General features: G+C 54.6%; 6 protein-coding genes across 6 annotated transcripts; 3 read left to right on the top strand and 3 right to left on the bottom strand.

The window, feature by feature from the left end:
* Positions 1 to 689: 689 nt before the first annotated feature.
* Positions 690 to 4673, bottom strand: LRP88_13787 (uncharacterized protein; the record flags this gene model as incomplete). Its single annotated transcript, XM_083250143.1, has 4 exons — positions 690 to 1313; positions 1368 to 4301; positions 4353 to 4443; positions 4498 to 4673. The coding sequence occupies 4 exons, from the start codon at positions 4671 to 4673 to the stop codon at positions 690 to 692; spliced, it is 3825 nt and encodes a 1274-aa protein (XP_083094477.1).
* A 427-nt stretch (positions 4674 to 5100) lies between these two features.
* LRP88_13786 (condensin subunit SMC2) lies at positions 5101 to 8856 on the top strand (the record flags this gene model as incomplete). The annotated part of the gene is made up of 5 exons (XM_083250142.1): positions 5101 to 5127; positions 5187 to 5227; positions 5277 to 5376; positions 5446 to 8534; positions 8592 to 8856. The coding sequence occupies 5 exons, from the start codon at positions 5101 to 5103 to the stop codon at positions 8854 to 8856; spliced, it is 3522 nt and encodes a 1173-aa protein (XP_083094476.1).
* Positions 8857 to 9125: 269 nt separating this feature from the next.
* On the bottom strand, positions 9126 to 10770 carry LRP88_13785 (uncharacterized protein; the record flags this gene model as incomplete). The annotated part of the gene is made up of 4 exons (XM_083250141.1): positions 9126 to 9363; positions 9428 to 9533; positions 9605 to 9721; positions 9774 to 10770. 4 exons carry the CDS (start codon positions 10768 to 10770, stop codon positions 9126 to 9128), a joined length of 1458 nt encoding a protein of 485 aa, XP_083094475.1.
* An 8083-nt stretch (positions 10771 to 18853) lies between these two features.
* LRP88_13784 (uncharacterized protein) lies at positions 18854 to 21127 on the top strand (the record flags this gene model as incomplete). Its single annotated transcript, XM_083250140.1, has 4 exons — positions 18854 to 19115; positions 19428 to 19951; positions 20006 to 20805; positions 20869 to 21127. 4 exons carry the CDS (start codon positions 18854 to 18856, stop codon positions 21125 to 21127), a joined length of 1845 nt encoding a protein of 614 aa, XP_083094474.1.
* Positions 21128 to 21763: 636 nt separating this feature from the next.
* LRP88_13783 (Mob1/phocein) lies at positions 21764 to 23324 on the bottom strand (the record flags this gene model as incomplete). Its single annotated transcript, XM_083250139.1, has 2 exons — positions 21764 to 23056; positions 23109 to 23324. 2 exons carry the CDS (start codon positions 23322 to 23324, stop codon positions 21764 to 21766), a joined length of 1509 nt encoding a protein of 502 aa, XP_083094473.1.
* A 406-nt stretch (positions 23325 to 23730) lies between these two features.
* On the top strand, positions 23731 to 25091 carry LRP88_13782 (CobW/HypB/UreG, nucleotide-binding domain-containing protein; the record flags this gene model as incomplete). Its single annotated transcript, XM_083250138.1, has 5 exons — positions 23731 to 23830; positions 24010 to 24021; positions 24073 to 24127; positions 24214 to 24709; positions 24768 to 25091. The coding sequence occupies 5 exons, from the start codon at positions 23731 to 23733 to the stop codon at positions 25089 to 25091; spliced, it is 987 nt and encodes a 328-aa protein (XP_083094472.1).
* Between the last annotated feature and the right edge of the window lie 478 nt (positions 25092 to 25569).

The raw sequence follows: 25569 nt of genomic DNA, 5'->3' as shown, positions 1-25569 counted from the left end.
GCAGTGCAGTGGCCAACCCAATCCAAACTTATCATTTCTAGTTTCCATCCCATGTCAAATCCGCCCCGTCCCATCCCGAGCCTCAGTCTGACATGTGAAAGCGAGAGAGCCCGCCCAGCCCAGAAAAAAACTGTTGAGCCAACGCGGGAGGCCGAAAGCCGGGCTCATGGATCCCATCCATGATAAGGTTAGCGTTCCAATGAGGCTGTTTAGAGTGGGGAAAATGCGACGACCTCTCGCAACTCTCTTCACCAGGAACCATTCGTCCTTCACGTGTGTGGTGTATGGTGTGCAGATACTGTTGTGTGTGTAATCTCTATTGCATACTGCATCATCAGCGTTGCAGTAGCGTCATCCAGTTGCTTCAACTGGCTCAACGGTACAGTATATCTGTCCTCGGATGCGCAAGTACGTACAGTACAGTACGGAGGGATACGTGATAAAATCTAACAACACCAATTGCCGTCCCGGTTCCGTTTTCGCCATTCGCCAAACACAAAAAATACAAGTTACTCTCTCCTCTTCTCTCCATAGGAAATGCGCAATTTGTCGCCTGTAACATCCATCGCAATGCAAAAACCACTCATTCATCCCCGTCCGGTTCCCTTTTGTCCGGTGGCCCCTGTTGCCACTCCTCTTGTTCCCCTCCAAAACGTCATAAGTGTGTTCATGTCCACTTTGATAGACCGTTACATCATGTCTCTGCTTAGCTCGTACGACCATCCGCCCTCTCGTCTCAACTTATCTCTAGCTGCCAGATCCTTTCGGATATCGTCCTCAGTAAGACGGTCAGGGCCGCTCCAGTTGGCGCTAGAAGTGCGAGCACGGAACTTGTGGAATCTCTCCTTGCTCTGGTTGAAGACTTCCTCCATGTTCAGAGCTGCCGTCGAACCAAAGACTTGTGATGGATCCATCACCTCCTGTCGCATTAGAGCTCGACGGAGGTCAGGAGAGTCAGCCCAGGCTGCGGCTGTGAGGGCATGCCCATCATCATCATCCTCGTCCTCATCATCAGTCTGAATTTCAGGAAGCTCGATAGCCTCAGGGTTCTGGAATCGCGGCGATGATCGTTGCGCAGACTTGGCCACCGACTTGACTCCATTGACACCACCGAGACGGGCAGGCGTCTTGTACGAAGGTCCTGCAGGGTTGGGGTTGGGGGCAAACGGAATCGCCCCCTTGTGAATTTGGGCCATATCCAAGGGATTGCCTCCCTTGGCTTGGCCTGGGTGCTGCGCGACACCAGTCTTGAACAGGGTTTGAACAGTATTCTGAGAGACATAGCCACTCATCATGTTCTTCGTCTGCATGTCCTGATTATGGTCAGCCTTGATTCTAGTATAGAGATGGCTATCGCTATGTCTTACCTTCTTAAGGGTGCTTGATGGGCGAAGAGGCGGTCCCTTGATGTTGGGGGGGTGATCAAAGTCCAACTCGTCAGCAAACTCATCGCTCGTTCGGCGGCGCTTCGCATCCTTGGCCTGATATTGAGGGCCACGAGAAGGAGCATGTCGGGCTGGTCCATCCTCGTTGGCATCTTGGCCAAGGGGCCTCTTCGACTTGGAAGCAGTCGACAAGACCGCGTTGACAGGACGCCCAATGTCCTCTTGAGACCTGTGAATGCCCGAGTTCATGCGAGATGGGGGTCGAGGAGGGCCATCCCCTCGCTGGACCGAGCTGGATTTGTCCAGTCCAAGACTGTAGTCAGGAGGACCGTTCGGCTGTGTTCGGGCAGCGGGAGGGGGTGCTGGCGTCTTCTTGGCCTTCTCGATAGCTGCCTGGCGCTGAGCGTTCTTCTTTGCATCCGCCTGCTCACGCTTACGCTGTTCTTCCGCTTGTCGTTGAAGTTGCTCCTGCCTCTTCTTTTCCTCTTTCGCAGCCGCTCTCTTCCTGTCCATTTCGGCCTTCGCATCACGCCGGCGCTGCGCCTCTCGATCATCCTGCTCCTTCTTCTTTGCTGCTAGATCGAGTGCTCGAGGACGACCAGTTGATCCTACTGAAGCATTGAGAGCTGAGACAGATGGCTTTGTTTGGAGCGAAGCCTTGCTCGCCTTGCTCGCCAGTTGCTGTTTAGGTTGAGAGCTTGTCGAAGCACCATGATCTTGGAAACTCGCAGACATGGAGCTGCTGGCAGGATGGAACTGCGAATGCTGCGAACCCGTATTCACTCGGATAACAGTGGGAGCCTGCTTCGTCTTGGCAAGGGTTTCCTTTCCTGGCTTCATAGGTCTCCGGAGTTCCTTGTTGCGAAGAGGTTGACCGGGTCCAACCGATCGCGAGGCTGAGGGAGGGGGTACCATGGTAGGGGCGTCGACCATATCCACATCATGATCAGCGGCCTTTGCCTCCGTCTCATACAGCTTAGCCTTGCGAGGGCTGGACCGGGTGGCCTTGGGCGTAGTCTTGGTGGCAGGAGGCTCGTTCTCCTTCTTGGCGGCGAGTTGCTTTTCCATGATGGCAATCCTCTCCTGTTCCTTGCTAAAGACGCGGGCCTTCTCGCGCTCCTTTTCTCGCTCCTTCTCAAGCTTGTCCATTTGTTCGGCTTGGAACTTGGCTTCCTTCTCTCGGCGCTTGTCCTCCTTCTCACGTTCCGTGGAAGCCCGAGTGCGCTTAGCAACAGGTCGAGATGGGCTGGCTTGTCGGTCAGCAACAGGGCTACCGTTCCTTAGCGAATCCGCACTGGGTTTGCGGAGGGCTGCCTCCGAAGACAAGTTCGGGTAGAGTCCCAGGCGGGTTGTGGACGGTGAGAGTATCGACGACTTGCCCTCGGCGCTGGCCGCTGCACTGCTGATCAGGAGCCCCTTGGACATGGTTAGAACAGACGATAGTTTGTTCTTGACTTGCTTCAAGGGGCTGTCGCGGAAGCGCCGTGAGGGCGATTTAGTGGGAGTCTGAGAAACACTAGACTCGGCCACAGTCGCCATCATGACAGAAGGGTTCGAGACTGAGACCGTCTTCTTAAGAGGACTACCATCTTGCTGCTCCAGCGAGCCAACAAGTGGAATAGCAGGCACAGACACAGATTTTCCATGCCCAAGAATATTGGGTCGCTGAAGGGTTGCTGCGGCTCGAGTAGGCGATTGCGTCTTTGCTCGTTCCTCGATATCCACGTCTAGAGACCCAACAGTCTCCTTTCCATGAATTCCCTCCATCACGTCGGCAGAATGGCTCTTTGAAAGCGTGGGCCTCGAAGCAGACGCTGTTCCACTGGCTGGCTCAGCAGCTGGAGGGTCAATCCAGTCATCATCGTCGTCCTCGGGGAAAGCACCAGGAGTTGTTGCAGTTTCAAGCTTCTTAGGCGATGGTGATTTCGGCTCTGGGGCAGACTGGGACGCAGGGGCGGGCTGAGAGTTTGTCAGGCTGTGAATCGATTTCGATGGTCGGCTACCGTTGGGCTGGGATTTTCCAAGCACGTTTATCCGATCCTGTAGCATCTGAGTATATGTCTTGTTGTGGTGAACGGCAAGGTCTTCGGCATTGTCTCGCTGTTGAGCGGGTACCGTGGGAATATCGTCCACATTCATGTCGTCGTGATCCTCTTCGTCGGAGGCATCTTGTCTTGCGTAGTTTCCAAGACTCTTTCCTCCCGTATGCCTGCCGAGGTAACTGGTCCTCTTAAAGTCGAGATGGCTAGTCCGAGACGCTCTAGGGCCGCCACTCTTTCCTGCTGTCAGAGGCTCTCGAGCCGGAAGAGATGGGAAGTTGAGGCTGCTCTTGCGGAAGCCTGGGCGCATCGGGCTGGAACCGTCGGATTGGGAGCGGGCGTCGTCAGGAGATGCCTCTTCGGGCTCCTGGGGCTCGGTTATTGTCTGCTGCGTCTTGGCTGGTGATGTAACCGCGGGTTCATCTTGAACAATAGAATGCAGAGGGCTCGACTCGGCGGGAACAGTGACAAGTTCGTCGATTGTTGTGGGGTCAATCATGGAGGCATCTTCTTGGGCGAGAGGATCAACAGTTGTAGAGTTGATGTCCTGGCTTCCATAATAGCCAGAATCCTGCGTCATAGGCTGTGACTTGGCTGTCGGAGCGGGCTCTTTCTCCTGCTCGACGGGCTCGTCGATATGGTTGTCCGAGGAAATGTACTCGAGGTGATTCACGGTCTCGTCCTCCTGGGCGATTCGGAACGTCTTTTCAGGAGACGGCAATGTCGGCTTCGGTGGTGAGGGCGCGTGACGCCGAGGTGAGGGGGAAGGAGGAGGAATCGAAGACTCCTTCTGGAGCTGAGGTGTGTGAGCTCTGAGGTGATGGGCCAAACGATTGGCTGAACTGCTAGGTGTGCCACCGAAAACATCCGACAAGGGCTATCGTTCATCAGCAATTATTATCAAACCAGGCACGGCGTAGACACTTACGACTCTTGGCTCTGTGGGATTCAACTTGCGCACAGTTCGGGGCGTCTTGCCGCGTAGTTTACCAGGCGTCTTGAAGGTCTCTGCGATATTGCTAAAGGGTATCCATGTTAGTAGGCGCGACCAGAGCAAGACGGAAAACGCGTACGTTTCATTCTCGCTGAAGATACCAGCCATGTGCTCGTTGAGCCACGAGAACTCATTGTGAGCAGCGTACGTGAACTCGTCGACCTCGACATCAACGATCTGGAGGGCAGAAGCGCGCTCGTCGGCGACCCACGCCGCAGAACCAGTTGGGATGCGCGGTCCTCGCATAGCCGCCATTGTGTCGGTCGTGAGAAGGTGCGCGCGGTAATAAGAAAGGGTCAAATTCGACTCGAGTCGTATATGGCGGATTACAAGTTCATCGGGCTTGCGTGTCAGGAAACAACTAAAATGGTGGAGTTGCAAAGAGCTTGGTTGATCGCAGAAAGAGCTCGGAGTTGGATGGTGGCTCTGTTTGTTTTGGGTCCGGGCAGGGCAGGCGCTAACAACAACAACTTAAAGTGGGACAGGCCCTCGAATCCAAATGGAAAGCGCGTTTCCGTCCAGTGGGTACGTACTGATCTGAGATCTGCACGTGACATGGCGCTTATCGTTACCCCCCATTATTGTTTACTTTGGCTTGCTATCGCGTCCCCCCTCAGGTCCGGAGCGACGAAACCAAGCAACAGCAACTCAAAGCAGCCGTGAACCTTCAGCCTCAACCAAGATGAGGGTTATTGAAGTGATTATCGACGTAAGCCGTCACTTGCAATCAGTCTTGCAATTTTCTGCAGTTATTAATCTTTTGCGCAGGGCTTCAAGTCGTACGCAGTGCGTACGGTCATTTCGGGATGGTAAATAATGCAGCCAAAACAACTCGACAGCCACAGCTAACGCCCCTAGGGATGAGAGCTTCAACTCGATCACTGGCCTTAACGGCAGTGGAAAATCGAATATCCTCGATGCCATTTGCTTTGTTCTCGGAATTACCAACATGTCTACTGTTCGAGCGCAAAACCTACAGGCAAGCCAGCTCAACCCCCCCTCATCCTTCTCAATTAACAGTTCGTAGGACTTGATTTACAAGCGCGGTCAAGCGGGTGTTACAAAAGCCAGCGTCACAATCGTTTTCGACAACCGAGAAACCAAAAAGTCGCCGATTGGATTCGAAGAATATGCCACAATCAGTGTGACTCGCCAGATCGTCCTCGGAGGAACCTCCAAGTACCTCATCAACGGTCATCGAGCGCAACAGCAAACGGTGCAGAACCTTTTCCAATCCGTTCAGCTTAATATCAACAACCCCAACTTCCTCATCATGCAGGGACGTATCACAAAGGTCCTCAACATGAAGGCTGTGGAAATCCTAGCTATGATTGAGGAAGCTGCAGGAACAAGGATGTTCGAGGATCGCCGAGACAAGGCCTTGAAAACAATGGCGAAGAAGGAGATGAAGTTGGGGGAGCTTCGAGAGCTTTTGAAGGACGAGATCGAGCCCAAGCTCGAGAAACTACGAACCGAGAAGCGAGCCTTCCTCGACTTTCAACAGACACAAAACGACCTCGAGCGGCTGACCAGAGTGGTTGTTGCATACGACTATGTCAGATGCCAAGAGAAGCTGAGACAATCAGCAGCAGATCTTGAGGGAAAGAAGCAAAGGCAGCGTGATTTGGAGGACTCAGCCGCTCGCTTGCGAAGCGAAATCTCCCACCTTGAAGAAGATGTCAAGAAGGTGCGCTCTCAGAGAGACAAGGAGCTTCGAAAGGGCGGCAAGGCCCAAGCACTGGAGGAGGCTGCCAAGAAGCACTCAAATGAACTTGTGCGGCTGGCCACTGTTCTCGACCTGAAGAAGTCCAGTCTAGCAGAGGAGAAGGAGAAGAAGGAGGTGATGGAAAAGACTGTTGCCGAGTTGGAGGCCACCCTGCAAGAAAAGACGCTCGCATTCGAGAACGCCAAAGCCACATACGATGCTGCAAAGAACGACCTTGAGCAGCAGAACAAGGATGCAGAGTCCAAAGAAGAGCTTCTCCAGACACTACAAACCGGTGTCGCTTCCAAGGACGGCCAGGAGAATGGTTATCAAGGTCAGCTCCAGGACGCCAAGAACCGTACCACAGCAGCAGCGACAGAACAAGAGCAAGCCAAGATCAAGATATCGCATCTAGAGAAACGCATCAAGGAAGAGGAGCCCCGAGCAAGGAAGGCGAAGGAGCAGAATGCTGATCTTTTGCGAGACCTTGACGGGCTAAAGGTCCAGGCACAAAAGCTCGAGAAGGAGCTCAGCCGTCTAGGCTTTGAGCCAGGTCAGGAAGAGCAAATGTACAAGCAAGAATCCGAGCTGCAGCAAACGGTCAGAAACCTCAGACAAGAGTCGGACACGCTGAAGCGCCGGGTTGCCAACACCGAGTTCAACTACGCGGATCCTGTGCCCAACTTTGACCGGTCCAAGGTCAAGGGATTGGTCGCGCAGCTCTTCACGCTGGATAAGCAGCACACACAAGCCGGTACTGCTTTGGAGATATGTGCTGGAGGTCGCCTCTACAACGTCGTCGTCGATACCGAGGTGACGGGTACGCAACTACTGCAGAGGGGAAAGCTGCGGAAGCGAGTGACCATCATTCCACTCAACAAGATTGCCGCCTTCAAGGCATCAGCTCAAACCATCGCTACAGCTCAAAAAATTGCTCCAGGCAAGGTCGATCTGGCTTTGACTCTAGTCGGATACGACGACGAGGTCTCCGCGGCGATGGAATACGTATTCGGCAATACCTTGATCTGTGCCGATGCAGACACGGCCAAGAGAGTCACCTTTGATCCCAACGTCCGCATGAGGAGTATCACTCTCGAGGGTGATGCTTACGACCCCTCGGGTACCTTGTCTGGTGGAAGTTCACCCAACTCAAGTGGTGTTCTAGTTCTTCTGCAGAAGCTCAACAGCCTAACCCGCCAGCTGAGCGAGGCCGAATACTTGTTGAAGGAGCTTCAGCGTAGAATTTCCTCCGAGAAGGCCAAGCTAGACCAAACCCGCAGGATTAAGCAAGACCTGGACTTGAAGACTCACGAGATCAAGCTTGCTGAGGAGCAGATCGGCGGCAACTCTTCCTCATCCATCATCCAGGAGGTCGAGAACATGAAGTCAACAATCGCAGAGCTGAAAGAGAGTATCACTGAGGCCAAGGCCCGGCAAGCAAAGGCTAGCACCGATATCAAGACCATCGAAAAGGATATGAAGGACTTCGACAACAACAAGGACGCCAAGCTCGTCGAGCTCCAGAAGGCTCTTGATAAGCTACGAGCCGGTCTCGGCAAGAACGCTGCTGCAGTCAAGACACTCCAGAAGGAGCTTCAAAACGCTCAGCTTGATGCTGAGCAAGCGGGTTTCGATCTGTCTGCTGCTCGAGAGCAGCTACAAGAAGTCGATGTCGGTATCAGTGCGCAACAAAAGGATATCGAGGATCTCGTCAAGCAAAAGGCTCAAGTTACCGAGACACACGACACTGTTCAGGCTGAGCTTGATGATGAGCGTGCCAAGCTACATCTCTTTGATGATGAGCTTCGAGCGTTGGAGGATGCCACCCGGTCCAAGAACGCACGCATCGCCGAAGAGGGCCTCGAGATGCAAAAACTCGGCCACCAGGTAGAGAAGTTCCACAAGGAGCAGGAGGGAGCGGCTGAGAACGTGGCCCATCTCGAAGAGGAATACGAATGGATCCATGATGAGAAGGACAATTTTGGCCGCAGTGGAACTCCTTATGACTTCCGTAACCAGAATATCGGGGAGTGCAAGTCGACGCTGCGCAACCTGACAGAACGGTTCCAGGGCATGAAGAAGAAGATCAACCCCAAGGTCATGAACATGATTGATAGTGTTGAGAAGAAGGAGGTGTCACTCAAGCACATGATCAAGACGGTCATCAGGGACAAGCGCAAGATCGAGGAGACGATTGTCAGCCTGGACGACTACAAGAAGAAGGCCCTTCAGGAGACGTGGGAGAAGGTCAACGGAGACTTTGGCAACATCTTCTCGGAGCTGCTTCCTGGTGGCAGCTTTGCCAAGCTTGATCCGCCCGAGGGCAAGACTATCAGCGATGGCTTGGAGGTCAAGGTCTGTCTCGGAAAGGTGTGGAAGCAAAGTTTGACCGAGCTGAGTGGTGGTCAAAGGTGAGGATTCTCATGAACCCCTTTTAAACAGGGCATTTGCTAACTAACCCACTCTAGGTCTCTCGTTGCTCTCTCTCTCATCATGGCTCTGCTTCAGTTCAAGCCTGCGCCCATGTACATTCTTGACGAGGTTGACGCAGCGCTGGATCTCTCGCACACTCAAAACATTGGCCGTCTAATCAAGACGCGGTTCAAGGGCTCGCAGTTCATCGTCGTCAGTCTCAAGGACGGCATGTTCCAGAACGCGAACCGCATCTTCCGGACGCGCTTCAGCGAGGGCACCAGTATGGTGCAGGCTCTCACGCCGGCAGATATGAAGTAATGATGCTGACAGACACCTCTCTGGATGCCCTAAAACGAGTGTATGAGAAAGACTAGATGGGAGGTTTCACATGAGGCGTCGGGCTGGCTGGGCGCTGGAGAACAGTCTTGGGTGGTTTAGAGATACCTTGTGTTGTGATACCGCTCTATGTAATGAGGCAGGACCTATGAAATCTATCTTATTGTTTTGCACCCATTCATTCCATCTAGTCTCCTGTTACACGGCTTGTCAAAGCCTCTTCCTTGCCCCCCAACATTGCTTGTAGAAAACTATTGGCAGATGTACACGTGGTGACCACGCTGGACAACGTCGATATCCATGCCCACCTCGATGAATGATTGGAACTGCTCGGGCTTTGCAGCACCGGGAAACATGGGGCACATTTGCATCCCCATGCATCCCATCTTGGGAGCTCCCTCGTCGACGTCACGAAACTTCCTCAGCGCCCGATCCGGCTCAGCCTTGTGCCGGATGCCAGTATCGGGATCGACGTTGGGCAATTTGCATCTAGACTCTTTGTTAGACCCGAGTTGTCGAAAGTGAAAGGGGGGAAGGGGGGTGTTGCGCTGACCGGACAGTTCGACAGGCCACGTCAAAGTGGCACTCTTGGCCAGTGGTGGCGTGCTTGAGGTGAATAACCTTCCAGTTATCTTCGTCATACTCTTCGTTTCCGGCGACTGACACGTGTTAGTGGCCATTTGTGGATGTACGGGTTAGTGCTGTGCTGTGCTGTAGCGTTGAGACATACTGATAATGTTTGACCGGAACCGTCGGGCATCGAGCTGCTTCATGGTCTCGTCCTTGACAACGTTCTTGTCTAGCGCTTGCATGCTGCTCAGGCTAAGCATGTGGAGGGGGTACTGGACTTGTCAGATCATGAATCCCCCTTGCGCCACAGCCTCAGTCAAGCAAAGCACTTACAGCATCGTGAAAGTCGACAACGGGTTGGTAGCCCAGGGCTTCCTTAGGCTGGGCACACCGAAATACCTCCCTCTGCTGTGAAGGGTCCATCCTGAAGATGCCTAGTTGGTGCTTTGCTCCCAGGTAGCGAGCCAGCTCGGTAGGAAGCTCCTTGTCCATGTTGAGAGCCGTGGTGACCTCGTTCCAGATCTTGACGTCGGCAAACGAGTAGCCCCGGGCCTTGATCTCCTCGATGTCCGGGAACGAGACGGGCAGCAGGAATTCCTTCTCGGGCACGGCCTTGAACCCGTGACTGATCTTGGCCGAGGCCAACTGCACCAAGCCGCGCAGCCCTCCGTCCATCCAGGGGAACCTCACCACCAGAAAGGCGCCGTCTACCTTTCCCAGCTGGCGGCTCGCCTTATTCGGGTCGGGGACCCAGAGGTCGACTTTGACGTTGGCGAGTAGGGGCAGCTGTCGAAGAGTCACAAACTCCCAGAAAGGACTGTCCTCCTTGCCAGCCCGGGGAGGCTTCAGGTAAGCAAACGTGTACAGTCTATCATGTTCCAGGCCCGTAGGTAGCACCCTGCTCCTCTCAAGCTCAATTCCGCGGCACGACTTGACGGGGTAGATGTACAAGCCCTGGACCCGCGGCGGACGCCCCTCCCGGGCCCGGTGCTCCTCGGAGAACTGGCGGCGGAGGTTACTGCCACCCGGAGCCACGCCGACCCGGGAGTGGGTCTGGTTGAGGACATCGCTGCGGTCCACGGGGACGGGCGGGAAGAGGATGAAGATGGGGATGAGGAAGGCGGCGAGGGTTATGGCAAGGAGGATGAGCGAGACTGCGTCGACGCTAGACAGCAGCCCCTTTGTCGCCTCCATACTGGTGCCAAAGCCCGGCAGCGCCGTCGCCATGTCGCCCAGGCGCCGCACGATGGTAGAACTGCCGGCTGCAGCGTCCAGAGGGCCCTGTAGGTTGGGGACAAAGGCCCCCGAGTCGGCTGCTGCGGACATGGTTCGCTCTCACGATGGCGGGTTCCGTGGTATCTCAGACCTGCATACACGATCCACGATCAAGAAGCGCCCTTGCAGATGGGTGTGTTTTGCTGCCGCTGCTCCTGCTGCTGTTGTTGTCCTGTTCTTGTTGCTTCCGTTGCCGAGGTCTCGAGATGCCGACTTCTCCAGGAATGTCTTGTCTCTCGTTCATCAATGTCATGATGGGTCCATGTTGAGTTCGTCGTGTTGCTAACTCCTTGGCCGCGGGCCCCGATGGCTCGGACCCGGCCAACGGTATCTGTGGCGCACCTGGTTTTAGATGTGGCTAGGGTCAGTCTGAGAAAGAGGACCAACAGGACCTGACACGGTGCGTTACAGAGTCATTGCAGCCAGTAGCTTTACAATGACTCGATGCTATCGAGCGGTCATTCTCTCTGGGTCGGAACAGTGAGTGCCTCTTCCTCGAGTCATCATCACGGAGCTCGAGGCTGTGGCATGACAAGAAATACGTCCAGGTACCAAGTAGCTCCAGGGTGGCGCTACTGTACTTGACCTGTCTGATGGGGATGGATGCAAGTTATCAGCCCTTTCGGCTAGGGCCGCAGCGGTATGCAGCTTTAATGGGCAAGCAAATCGTCCATGACCATTTGCCAAACCCGGTACTTGCTGCCACTGGGCTTCTCGATTGTGGTGTTTCCAACCTGAATCATATGCACGGGAAGAGGGGCCTTGGATCTCCAGGCGCTTTACGGCATCCGCTGCACCAACCAAAGACGGGCTGAGAGTGAGAATGTTGGAGGTGTCAAGAACCCTGCTAACCCTGCAGCGTGCCCTTTGCAACCACTGCACGCCAACATCCGCCTTTGTGCCCTCCCACACAAAAGCCTCGCCCTTGATTGGGACCTCCAGGCGCCATGCATAGGTGGCTTCGTAGCTGCCACATCACCCCATGTTGCCCAGTTCGACCTATCTGTCTCACACCCACAGATCATACGTGTCTAAGTCAACTTGACAGACGGCGCCCTGGAAAAGAGGGGAGCTCCCTTCTCAGAAACAATGAAGCCGTCGAAAACGGGCACTATGGGACATCGGCACATTGGTTCCATGGCCCCGCTGTTCCGGCAAGTTAGACTGGCTACTAACGTTAGCCGTTGACCAAAGCCTCGCCATCATCAACAACACTCCTCCATGACGACAGCCGTGTCAGTTCAGCTGGACTGGGGTGAGAACAAGTCCCGACACAAAAGAAAGGAAAGACAAAGTTAAAATCCCACTTTGCCAACCAGCCTCTCGCCTCACGCCGCACCGCAGCGCACCGCAGTGAGGCGCCGTCCACACGTCCCTCTCAGCCTGCAGTAGCCTTTGTTCCCGCCGTCTCGTCTTCAGGCGTGGGCGTGAGTGGCCTGGCGCTCATTTGCACATTCGTCGCCCTACCGCCCTCCTGTGGGGAGCTTGATCTGCCCGGCGGCCGGTGCAGGGTATGCAGTGTGGCCGGCCATCAACAAACAAATGCAGGACCAAGGTTGCAGAGCTACTAGCGGAGTCGGGATAATTCCCGTCAAACCGTCAACCTAGTCGTATTAGCCCAGCAGGGACTCGCCCTTGGTGCCTCTCACAGCCCCGTGCTGCGGCCACTAAGGATTCCTCGCTGCACCGATCGCCCCGGGGCCAGCCGGAGATACTTCTGTATTCATCCAGAGCCTCCATTCCTGGCTCCTGGTCATATCGACAAACTGACTCGCAGGGCAGCCAGGCCAGGCACGAAAGGGAGCGCGGGGTGGGCCGAAATACACGGGCTTGTCCAATGTCGACATCCAGTGAGCTGTCAGCCAGGGTCTTGCTGAACGCATCCGGTAAAGTCATTTGCGGGTTGTGACAAGGAAGACCATGGCAGATGCCTCGTCCAGCCGTCATCGTGCTCCCAGATCGAGCACGAGTTCGTCACTCGTTTCGTTCATGCTGCTAGGCGCAATCTCACATGATGAACGTTGGGCAAGGGCTGCCCGCCCAAAAATAGGCAAATCCCAGATCCTCCAGCATTAGTGCTGCCCATTAGCAGACACTGGATTGATGATGGGCGTTGCGTTCAGCAGGGGGTTCGCGCAGATCTTCGCCCTGTGCGGAATGTTGGGCCTCTGTCGCAAGCTGGCCTGGTGAGAGCAGTGAGATTGACAACTAGTCTCGATGATAGATGCGAGGCCAACAGCATCTCCTCACTTCATCTCCTCCCAGACCTCTCTCAAGACGCCAGCCGGAATACCAAAGCCCGCCTCCGCGCTCCACCCCCCGTGCATCTCGGGCTGAAAGACCTGCCTCTTGGTGATGATTCCGCTCCGTCCTGCAAGGCAGATCCCAGCAGTTCGAGATGAACCAGGCAAGTGAGGCTCGATCTTGGTTCGTTGGCGTTCGTTGTCTGGCGGACCTCCCGCTACTCACAATGCCTATTCGATAGTCCAGTCATGTCCAGCAACAACCACTGGATCCTAACTTTCTCTCTCACTCTCTCGCTGACTGACAGACGGCACGACTCCGGGGGCAAAGTACCTGGGGCACTGCAACGGCTGGATGATTCGGCATGATCCGGGACGGGAATACTGCCCATCTCGAATGCAATGGATGGGCGAGGGGCGAAACCCTGCAGAGGGATTCTGACCAAGTATCGATCCCATGCGCATATTGAATGCACAGCAACATTGTCCTGTGGAGCCTTCATAGCAGATATTATGCTGAAGCCTCCAATTTTGCCCAGTTACCCGTACAGCGTCGCAGTTTTCTCAAGTGGCCCCCTGTTAAAAGCACCAACGAGAAGGCTCCCATCCGTAGACCCCAGCAAGATCCCTGGGAGCTCCTTGACAGCCCCAGTCCCCAGAAATGGAGACCGCCAAGGAGACCCATCAGGTTTCCTTTTTGAGCCACAGACCTGGGAAGAGGGGATTTTGGTGTTATTGACTGGTTTTCTGGCTAGACATTTGGCGCTTATGCCTCCACGTCTTGCGCTGCAGGTCTAGGCGCCGGTTCTGGATGGCGTTTTATTTCCCCTCATCAGACCACTTGCCATGCCTTGAACGATTAGGTTGCGCCTGTGAACGCAGTTCTTGGAGGCGTGGGTGACGTTTTCCCCCTGTCGACGCCGCCCTGGCGGTTCGGAGTCGTGACAAAACCCCGATTATTGCAACTCGCCCCAGCACGTTCGTTGTCTTGAAGGGACAGACCCAAGGTAGGAGGAGGAGCAAGGATAAGAAAATTCTTGAGTGCCCGTCGACAACGGCCTTGGCCCTCCTCAGCCCTAGTCACTCTGAACTCCGTACTCCGTACGGAGTATTATCCTGGAGCGCAAATGCAAAGCAGCAGCCTCCTTGGCTCGATCCTTCGTCCTCTCGCGCCCCTGTGGGCAATGATTCGAAACCCACCACCTCCATGCAGCCGTGCAGGTCTTAATCATGAGTACCCGCTTGAAAACTTCTTCCAGCTTGTTGGTGCCCCTGCTGTCAGACTCCGAAGAACTGCATCGGCCTTGGACCAGTTAAGATCCACGGCCAAGTCCCGGAATTGGAGAATAGATACCATTCTTCTGCTAGTTCTTGGCTAGCAACGAGTCGGAGCCGCCGCCGCAATGCGAGAAAGAATTTCTGTCTTTAGCTTGCATAGTACGAGTACGGCACGAGAGGAGCAAATGCCCCCGTTCAAAACGGTTGTCTCTTGTGGGTTAATGGTTGGCTGCAAAGTTCAGTTATTAGGCCGGACCATCCTGCCCACAACATGACTTGTCATCTTGGTACAAGCAGGCTGCCATTTCATATCAAAAAATATACTGGCCGTGGGTGATACATCGAAGCCATCCTGAACTGAGTAGTGCGCATAAGGGTGGGCTGCCCAACGATGTTAGACGATATCCTCATCAAGGTTGATGAGTGCCTGTAGTAAAAGATGTTCCTGGGCCAATATTTGACCGAGGCTCTGTGACATTGTTTTGACGTCTTTCTAGAAACCTAGGATCCGGGCCCGGCGGAAAGCTCCCGACCCGTGTAACAAAGCAAGGTGGAGGAGATCCATGCATTGGTGCTCACCTGTCATGGGGATGCCTGTGCCGCTGCCCAGGTGAAGGCCGCGCGCGTCGGCGGCAGGGCTTTTGCTCAAGTCTCCGAACGAGAGCGAGAAGCGCCCCGATGATGTCGGGTGCCGGCTCCGACGGTGGAATACGATGCCACGTGAGGTGAGACACCGATATCATCATACAGGAGCGTTGCAGGGTACAGGTTGCATCTGCAGAGATGGTCCCCTGCGCTGCTCTTGACCCCTATCACGGTTCATCAATGTCAAAATATGCAGTGTTCGACCAACGAGGCATGGCTGGCTATTGGATGAATAGGCCACCGCTTTCTGGCTCTAGATGCTGGGTTCACGGAGCAGTCGGACTTGCTCCAGCTGAGACTGGACGGGGGAATGCCCTGTTGAATATGCTTGCTTGGTCTTGTTGCGTTGCCTGCTTCGCGTTTGGCCTGTGCTTCAGGTTGACCCAGACCTGCATTTAGTGTTGAGCTAGACTTGATTCGATCTCAACACGGTCAAAGAAGATCGTGGAAGAGCCATTTGGTGGCTTGAGTGGTTGATGAAGAAATCCTCGCCTCACTTGGACCCCGTCCGGTGGGAGGCTGTTGAAGCTGTGGCCTCCCACGTAGTAGTGTTGTAATCATTCGTCCGTGGCTCGCTTCCTGCGGACATTTGTTAATCTCCGGGCTGGCTGAGTGAACGCGCTTAACAGGAGACAAAGAGGGTGAGAAGGAGAGGAAAGTAAAGAGCCACCTGCAGTAACGGTGCACTGATTCATAGCCATGTCTTGACGTCCATTATGGTCATGACTGGCTCCATGCCTCAGAAACACTCAACAGTCTACGCAAAGTCAATTTCGAACAGCCACGGCCCACGGTGGTGTTCACAACTGGGTCTGCCACGCGACGACCCACGCGTAGGGAGCGGGACCTGATCCAAGCGTCAAAGACGTCGTCAAGACCAGAGCCGTTTTGTTTGTTGGTGTGGATGGTTGTGAAAGTTGGGACGGATGGTGTGCGGTGCGCAATGCTTGCTGCTTGCTTCTGCATGGCTCAGGGTGTCGGTGTCACCCCAAGGGGTTTCCATTGAGCAAGGCCTTTATTGAGTAAGGCTTGCACTCTCATCCTCCGTCACCCCTGTAGACGGGGCCCTATCAGATCGTCATCTTTCCCGTCCGAGAACTGGGAACCATGATCGCATTTTTTGCCAAGCTTGTCATGACAGGTGCCTGGGGGGCACGACAGTAAAACTGCGAAACCCGTGGCATGATTGTTCGATGCCGCAGCCGCAGCTATAGTGGCGATTAGGACGCTTGATATTGGGACTGGCTATGTTGTGAATTCAGCCTCTCACTCAGTATGGGGGGGCAAGAGGTTGGGGAACGCACCCATGATGCCTTGCATCTTTGGTTCAAGCCAGTTATTCCAGCGACCGCCTACTTCTTCCCCTCTCTTGTAGGTTGCATCACCGCTGATGACCGGCCGCGTTCATGGATGACCCCTGGCCTGCCGTCCTATTTCCACAGACTGAGGGCAGAGTGGACGACGCCAAGAGCGCGGGCGCAGATGTGAGATGCCCAAACAGGCACCATGCAACGAACAAGAAGTTGCTCCGTCCCCGGCGGACGCCATGGACAGTGGGTTCTCCACAGCCTTTCAGCTCCATTCTGATCCTCGTCGACAACGTCTGTTGACCCCATGGCGTTAAACCCAGTCGCTCATCGGTCTGGTTGAGTGGCGACAAGCCCAATCCAATGCCAGCCCCAGCCCAGCGAGACTGGAGTGACCGACGATATGGACCTCATCGGTACTGCAATGTTAATCAGGACATGCAATACGTACTGGCTCCTCGATGGCCTGTTGAGAGAGCCAAGGGAGGTCCTGACGACGCTGGGACTCACCTCTAAGCCATCCGGTCTCCTTTCCGCGGTCTTAAGCTGCTTTGGGGCAGGGCCAGTTCCGCGCCCTGTGCACCCAAGCCCGAGGAGGCGGTTCCCCCTCGTCAAGTTGAAATCTTAACGCCAACCCAGAGTGTCAGCTGCAGTCACCCGTGGCCACGGCACTCCCAGTCAGGTAAAGACAAAACGGCATTTCTTGGAGAGGGAAACAAGGACCAGAATACCGGGCCCTACTGTTCAACGGGGCGGAGTTGTTCGGAAATAATCTCAGTCGACTCAATTCCAAGGACCTGGAAAAAACATGTACGAGAGAAGAAAGAAGCTGTCAAGGGCCGGCGAGGAGGCAAGGAAGGTCCAGCAGAGTAGCATCCATGGATGGATGGCAGGCAAGGTAAGGCAGGTAGCCATCGTGGCTGGGGGGGTGTTTCTTCCCCCTTCACTCCTTCCCCCTCTACCTCACTCTAGCCCCTCCAACCCAAGTTCAGCCCGCCCCGCGCTCTTGTTTGGTAATAACATCATCCATCCTGTCACCCAATCTTTATTACTCACCCCTGGCACATCGATCACTGACTGTTCTTATTGACCGTATTAAACACCTCGTTATTGTTATTGTTTTGCGTATCCTCATCATTTTATTAGCTCTGACATACCATTGGCATTGTTATTGTTATCCTCTTTTAGGAAGTCACCGTCTTGTGTCAGTCATTGCTGTTGTGTCTTCCATGTCGTTGGGCTCTCCCTTGTTGCTCTCCCAGATCTAGACATCACGACAGCTTCATTCGCCTTCGTTCTTAGTCTGTACCGCTTTGCCGGAGCCCTCTGAAGCTTCACGCACACCCCAGAGGCTCCATCACACACCCTCGTCTCAATTCCGAAAAGCCCCAAGACGGATCCGCCGTTCCGCCCCGGGAGCAGCCTACTCAACATACCGGATGGACGTTGTCGACCTTGAAGGTCATCACTCTGCTCGATCTTCTCCTCATCGTGCCGTTCCATCTCCCCATTGCTAGTCACCGCAAGCAGCGTTGCATCCAAGCCCGGACCATCTATCCGCAAACTAGTGGCCTGCTTTGCTCATCTGCTTGTCCGTGGGCGTGGGATCCTCCTCAAAAACCAACAGTCAAGAGGCACAACTTAAGCTCTTGGCTGGCTCCCGGGACCCACGAGCCCGGGCTGTCCGTTGATCAGCGATTGACGCCCCGTCAGGCCTGCATGCGACAGGTCTTCTCCCACAGGATACGACGTCCTCGAATTCATCCCCATCTCCAGGGGCTCCGGCCAACTGCTTGCCCGATACCACCCAGGCCGACCCATCTTGCCGCTGGTCTTTGCAGAGACCCCTCCCCTCCCTGATTCTGGGAACCAGTAACCTCTGCCATACTATCAGAGGTGTCTCCATCGATCAATCTTTCCTCCCTGTCACCGTGACAGCGCCTCTCCGCTCCCCAGCCGCGATACATGTCCCTGCTCATGTCGACTGCCCCTCTTGCAATACAACCATCCCAGGCCTCCCCCCACCTGTGACCAAACAGCGTCCTTGCAAACCACGTTTCACTAGACCACGGACGTCTTGCCGCTTCCTGGATCTATCCGCAGTGCCAGCAAACCTGATAAAAGTCAACCCTCTTCTGGCTTTTGCTTGCAGCCTGTTTGGGACCAGCTCCCCATCTAGGCCTCTCAACCCTTGACGAACTCACCTCCTGCACGCCCTTACCTTACCACTCTCCCGGTTTCAACCCGGGGTTGTCGTGATAGACTAGGGGACGATCGTAGCCCTGGTTAGTCACTGTTACCGGCAGGAAACAGAAATTGCCAGCCGGCCCCCAAGTTTGGTTGCCCCCATCGTCCACGTTCATCTTGTCGAAACTCGCCTCTCTGCTTGGCCTTGGTGGTCGACTCTTGACGCTCATATACTCCGAGCCGCCCTTGGCACATGGGCCAGGTGGAACGGCTAAGCTTCAAGAAAGGTTCTGTCCGCTCACGGTTCTGTATTGTGCGCTTCAGACCCGGCATAACTCCGTCAATCAGCAAGCACCGTTTTCGGCAAGCATGCGAATCGCAATTTGTTTCTCTTCCTAACCCAAGACACCTTCCCTCAGCAGCTCTGAAACACTCGACCTACCCGAGCTGTTTGTGCTGCAGCTGTCTGTCACAATGGGAGACTACTATCACCATTTTCTTTCTTCCATGTCGGGGGCTGGGATGAATCCGGTTACCTCCCCCGAAGAGATGCTCGACCCCCGACTCCATGGTCCCCCGATTTCCATGGCCTCCGCTCCGATGCCTGGTCCGTATCAGCAGCTCGGGTATTTCACCGGCTTCCCGGACCCAATGATGTTTAACCCAAACAAGTCCCAGAAAGGTCGCCGGAAGTCTGCGGTTGGAACTCCTGCTGCAGTGGACCATGTTAAGCATCGTAGGACACGTTCCGGATGCTTTATGTGCCGGAGCCGGAGAGTCAAGGTACGCAACACTTCGCAACTAACATGGAAACTTGCGCATCTAACTTGCTCAGTGCGACGAAACACGACCAATATGCGAACGTGGGTGTAGCTCCATGGCATGTATTCGATTGGGCGCCATTACTGACAATGCAAAGGTTGCAAAAAGGGGAGTCGAGAATGTGTGTATCCCGACCCTCCATCCTCAAAGAGCTCAGGGGGATCTGGTAAATCTAGAGATTCTACCTCCTCCACTCAGCAAACGAGTCCCTCCTCCTCAAATGCAGAAGACGACGAAGATGCAGATCGAGAGAGCAAGCTTGAGACGATCCCTGATGAGGAAGAAACGGAAGACCAGACGTCAAAGTCTTCGGCACGCTCCGCACCCTCCAAGAGCTCGTCTCCATCGAGTGCGACTGCAACACCAAGCAGTCTCGCAGCTGCCTACCCCTCTGTCGAATTCCCCGTGAACCTAGGACCAGCCGACTGGTCGCATTTGCCGCCCGAATATCAGCGATGTCTTGCCTTCTTTGTCGAAAACATGACCAGCTTTAACTACTGTATCCCCACCGACTCGGATGACTTCTTCAAGACTATCCTCCCTAGCGTGGCTACTCGTCATGAGCCACTGCTTAACGCTGTTGTCGGTTTCTCTGCATATCATCTCACACTTGACAATCCCCAAGGAAAACTGCAAGATTTCTTGCAGTACTATAACAAGAGCGTGACACTTTTACTGGGCCTACTCAAGAGAAAGGAGAAACCGAACGTGGCCACCTTGTTGACAATCCTGCAGCTTGCTACGATAGAGGTACGTTTGCGAGCTATTGCTTTCCGATACTGGTCCTCTAACAACTTTATCTAGGAGTACTTTGGCGATTGGGTGAACCTCATGGGACACCAAAAAGCAGCACTCGAGATACTGACTAGCATATTCACCCCCCAGACCGTGATGCAGACCGCCATGGGCCGCATGTGCCTTAGCTGGTACGCTCGATTCGATAACTTTGTGGCCCTCATGGGAGGCTTTCCGACCGACCTGCCTCGAGAATGGTTCCAGGCCATGGTGGACTTCTATCAATCCGAAAAAGCCGCCCATCCAGCGGAGTTGCGATGGGTAATCGAAGAATGGTCTTCTCGGCTCCGGCTCATCTCATACGACATGTCCATCTTGTTCGCCAAAGGCAGTAGGGGCCAGATCTCTCCCGAAGACTTCATGAAAGAGCACCAGGCAATAGATAAACGACTCGTCGAGTGGAAGGAAAAGCGCGACCCTGCCCTCCTGGATCAGAGATATCTCATCACGGATTTCCCGCCCCCAGAATCGATTCCCTCGGACGATATTGTCGACCCATACACCGTCGGTATCCTCTACGACTTTCCGTTGTTTCACGCAACCGTCCTTTGCGCGGAGTGGAATAGTATCATGATTATGCACAAATGCCAGTCATCTGGCATAAGGCCGGACATCTTGTTCGCGGATCTGAACCGGCATGCGTACAGAACTTGCCAATATTTCGAGACTTTGGAGTTCTGGCCATCGACCCCCAGGGGCGTGTTGGTCTTGATACAAGCTTGCATTGCAATTGCGGCATTGTTCTTGCCTCAGGACGCACGGCATCACATGTGGTTCCGTCGAAAGTTTGCTTTGCTGGAGACTATGGGGTAAGGAGACGGCCTCCGATGTGTGCTGTTTCGAATAGAGCGAAATGCTGATCAGCCTGCTAGATACATCCATCCTATCACAATTCGAAGTAAGATGGCCCAGCTCTTCCGAGAGCCGTCGTGTGTGCAGTGGTGGTTACCGAACGATGAAGGGTTCAGCCCTGTATTACAGAACATCCGAAACTTCGCCGACGAGCGGAACGCCGCCGCCGTGACAGCTCAACAGGAGAACCTTCGAGAGGTCAGGCATATTTTCGCCAAGATGTCATTAATGGATGAGGCAAACAAATCGCCGCCTGCTGGCGAGGGGCCCGGGTCGTAGAGCAAGGGACAGGAAGCGGGCACGAGCCGACACAAATTATCCAATGGACTTGAATAGCCTCATTCTGCTGTTCTGTAGGAGGATGTAATACTCGGTCCTGGGCGCAGCTTGCTTGCTTGGCAACCGATACGATGGCTTTTTGAGGCAGTAGTGTTGGGCTGGAGCAGCGAGACTTCTCCGAACTCAGGCCTATTGCTGAGGCCTAGATGGCTGGCTCTTTAGGAGTTATCCACCAGAGCGAGCATATGATCGGGAAAGGCGAGGCACGGAAATCAACGGCGACACAGGGTTGATCATCTCGGTCCACGTTAGGTCACATGGCGTTAAGGGGGGCATCATGCGAAACTGGATAGACACGTTTCTCGGGAGGGCGGCCGTTGGCGGGTGATGCAACGGTAGACTTTGGGAAGAACCTGGCACAAGAGGGCGTTCGACGGAGCGGATTTGGATATGGACTTTGGAAAAGAAAAAAGCGGCTACTTCCCCGAGCTGCAAATACCCAACCTCTGAGAACTCAGATTATACAATGTATTATATAGTAACTTGGCTAACGCGAGCCTCGACCTGATGATCTACAGCACTCTTCCGGACAGCAGGAGCTGTGAATTAAGTAAAGCGCGTTTCTTTGCTGGTCTATCATGCCTCATTCTCCTTGGTCTCCTTTTCCGACACTGTGGTAGCAGATGTGGAAGTCTCTGGCTGTGTCTGTTGGTTCTCACCGGTAGACTCAGGGGCAACTTGAGAAGCAGAACCCTGCTCCTCAACCGCTGTCTCCGCTGGCGCGGAAGCGTTTTCCTCCGCCAAAGACTCCTGAGTTGTGTCCTTCTCTTGGCTTTCTTCGGGCACTGCTGGTTGTGGGCTTGACTCAGCTTCAGTAGTTTGAGGGTCGGTGTCCTTTTCAGCACCTTGCTCCGGTGGCTCCACGGCCGGTTCCACAATTGTCAGATCAGCATCGTCGGCGTCGGCATCATCTTCCTCGTCCTCTTCTTCGGCGGGTTGCTCATGGGATTCAGACGAGGCCTGCGGCATAGCGGACTGCTCAACAATAACAGGGACTTCAGCTACTTCAGGCTCCTCTTCGACTGGTGAAGGGGCCGTGATGTGCATGTCTCGGAGCTTGCGTGAGACTCCGTCAGGCTCCTCCTCCTCCGCTTCCATGACGGTTGTCACGGCGCTGCCTGTTGATGGGCTGCTCCTTATATGGCGTCGAGTGTTTGTCCTCATGGGATGCATGTTGTCGTCTTCAGGACCAGGCCCGCGCTGCTGGGACGGAGGTTTCAGAATGGTGGGTGTGGGCTTCTCAATCTCATGTTCTAGCTGAGGAGTCTCCAAGCCCTCTGCCTCGGGCGGTAGCTTGTAGTTCTCGGCAGGCAACAGATCGTACAGGTCGCAAACCGTCTTGAAGAAGACATAGAGCCCGGTTTGGGCCTCAACAGACCAGAATACGCCACGGTGCTGGAACCATGCGTGGGCGAATATGCGGTGCAGCCTGCGGAACACGTTGACCAGGTTCTTTATGCCGACGTTCTTGCTATGATTGTCACTGAGGACGACGAAACGGCTTGGAAAGATCTTCTGGTCGGTGACGACGTTGGCTGCCCAGTCGAGGGTATGACAGCAGTAGTCAATGGCACAGCAGCTCTTGGGCTGCTCGTGTACGGCGCAGAGGAACTGCCACTCCGAAGCGCGCATCTCGGGGCACGTGTTTGCACTGCACGGCGGGGTGTCGAAGAGGAAGCCGACGATGAGAGAGTTGCACTGGGAGATGAGGAAGCGACAGAGCTCGTAGAGCCAGATGGTTCGGTCGATGCCGTTTGGGGGTTGCGCAAGCTGCAGTGCTGTTGCGCGCGTGATTGGTTGGGTGTTGGAGGCGGTATGGTAGCAGTGGAGGGCGGCTAGGTGTTCTTGAAGCTGGAAGGCAGAGTCGAGCTGGTTGATGTTAGTTGGGAGCTCAATATGGGTCAACATGAGCGCAACAAACCTCATGTAAGGGTATCAAAGGAGGCCCGGCAGCCATGTCTGCCGCCTTTGTGCCTGGGTGTATCCGCCGTCTAGAACTCGCATCAAGCTGTGTCTGCTCCTGTGGTGTCGTCTGGGGACTGGCTGCTGGGCCACCAGACGGCGACTTGGGACCGATCTGGATCTCAGCCGCGGGCGGCGGGCTTGGTAGCCGAGGCGAACTCGGTGCTAGCGACATGGCGGTTGGAGGTGTCGAGCCGCAGTGTCGAGAAAACGCACACGATAACGAACGAGTGTAGGTTTGGGGGAGAGCTGGGCGGTTAACAGCACACGACGAGGCTGCGACGTTGGCGGGTGAGTGGCTGGCAGGGCTTGGCTGGGTCCTAGAAAAGACCTCAGTAGACGCATAGACAGCTTGGTGAATGCATCAAACGGGGACTGTGCGACTTATACGCAACGATCCAAGTTCTGTGCCTGATTCGAAATGATAGAAGTGGAAATCTTGGAAATACACCACCTAGAGCGATTTCTAGGATTTTAAATCGGACTTTTCCCTACATATTTTGAATTCTCGAGCGTGGAACTCGGGCATTTTCTACCGAACATTCAGATCGAGATTGACGACATTACCAAGCCTAGCAACTATGGATTTTGATGACGATGCCCCGCCAGAGCTCGTTAACACGGCCGCGAACAATGTGGATGGCGAAATCACGGTCAAGGTCCCTATTACTATTGTTACAGGTAATAACTCATGGACCACTCACTTTCATTTCTGACATATGTTAGGTTACCTCGGCGCCGGTAAAACGACGCTGTTGAATTACATCCTCACAGCCCAGCATGGCAAAAAGATTGCTGTGATTATGAACGGTTTGGAAGGACCGTGACTTGATGGTAAACATTTGCTAACTCCAGAACAGAATTTGGGGACTGTAAGTACTCCTGAGGTGACATGACTACTGCCTTTCTAAGTGGGACTGCAGCACTCGACATTGAGAAGTCCCTTACTGTAAACAAGGGAGATGAACAAGTTGAGGAGTGGCTTGAAGTTGGCAATGGCTGCATATGTTGTTCAGTCAAGTAGGACAAGCCTTCTGTTTTCGGAGCAAAACTAACATGAATAGGGATACGGGTGTGAACGCGATTGAGTCCCTCATGTCCAAGAAGGGCGCATTCGACTACATCCTCCTGGAAACGACTGGCTTGGCTGACCCTGGTAACCTGGCGCCGCTGTTCTGGGTGGACGATGGGCTTGGAAGCACAATTTACCTCGACGGTATTGTCACTTTGGTGGATGCGAAAAACATCCTACTCAGCCTTGATGACCCCAACGGCAAGGTTGAAGGACATGACCACGACGATCATGGCCCACTCATGACCACAGCCCATGTCCAGATCTCTCACGCGGATGTGATTGTCATCAACAAGGCCGACATGGTTACGGAGGCGGAGCTCAGCCAGGTCAGAGCACGGATTGAGTCAATCAACGGGCTGGCAAAGATCCATGTGACGGAGAGGAGTGTGGTTCCCCAGCTGGAGGGATTCCTGCTTGATCTGCACGCATATGATCAATTCAATGAATCGGAAGCGAGTGCCAAGGGGCATAGCCATCTCGACCCTGTAAGTTCCCGTCGACCTCGGTACTTGGGTCAAAATCTGTTGCTAACCGTCCGCTTAGACCATCTCGACCGTCACGATTCCTGTCGGTCGCCTTGAACTGGAACAGCTAGATGCTGTTGACCGTTGGCTACGGTCAGTGCTGTGGGACAACAAGCTCCCCGAGGCGGACAAGGAGGGAGGGTTTGAGATTCACCGCTCCAAGGGTCGTCTTGTGTTTGCCAACGGAGACATCAAGATGCTGCAGGGGGTCAGGGAGATTTTTGAGATAAATGACGGGCCACGAGATGATGAGGCGCCGCCTCCAGAGGGCAAGATCATTCTGATTGGACGAAACGTGGCTGAGGTTGGATTTGAGAACAGCTTCAAGCAAGCGGTCAACTAGAATAGAGTCACGAATAGACGAAGAACGACAATCGCTGCGCGGGAAGATGCATCCAAGGTCAGGCTCAGGTCCTGTTTGCGCCTGGTTTCAGTACCTGGTGTTGACGCTGCCAATGCCTGCCCGGTGACGCGAGGTGCGAACAAGCAGCCGCTCAGCCTTGGCCGGTTCCGGCTCTGATTGGCGGGTACATCGCTGTCGGTGCGGACCCACTTGAGCCCGGGCATCCACTGGAAGGGAAGGTGCCGCCAGCCCAGCCCAGCCGTCAAGTCGCACAGAGCATGGACAGCACAACCTATCACAGTACGTAGCCTTCCCCGACCAGCGCAGCCAGCAAAAGCCTGAGCGAGCCCTGCCAGAGCATCCATCGATCGCATCAACGACCGCCTTTCGTCTGCCCGACAACCTACGCAGCAAGTCTCGAGCCGCGACCTCCCATCCAAGCATTCGCTCGACAACCTTACGTTGACTTTACATCCTC

This window comes from Fusarium phalaenopsidis (genome assembly GCF_050370095.1).
Source record: "Fusarium phalaenopsidis strain FUZ10S chromosome Unknown contig_32332, whole genome shotgun sequence".
NCBI classification, from domain to species: Eukaryota; Fungi; Ascomycota; class Sordariomycetes; order Hypocreales; family Nectriaceae; genus Fusarium; species Fusarium phalaenopsidis.
Note: the sequence above shows the minus strand (reverse complement) of the source record. Positions and strands in the feature narration are given on the sequence as shown.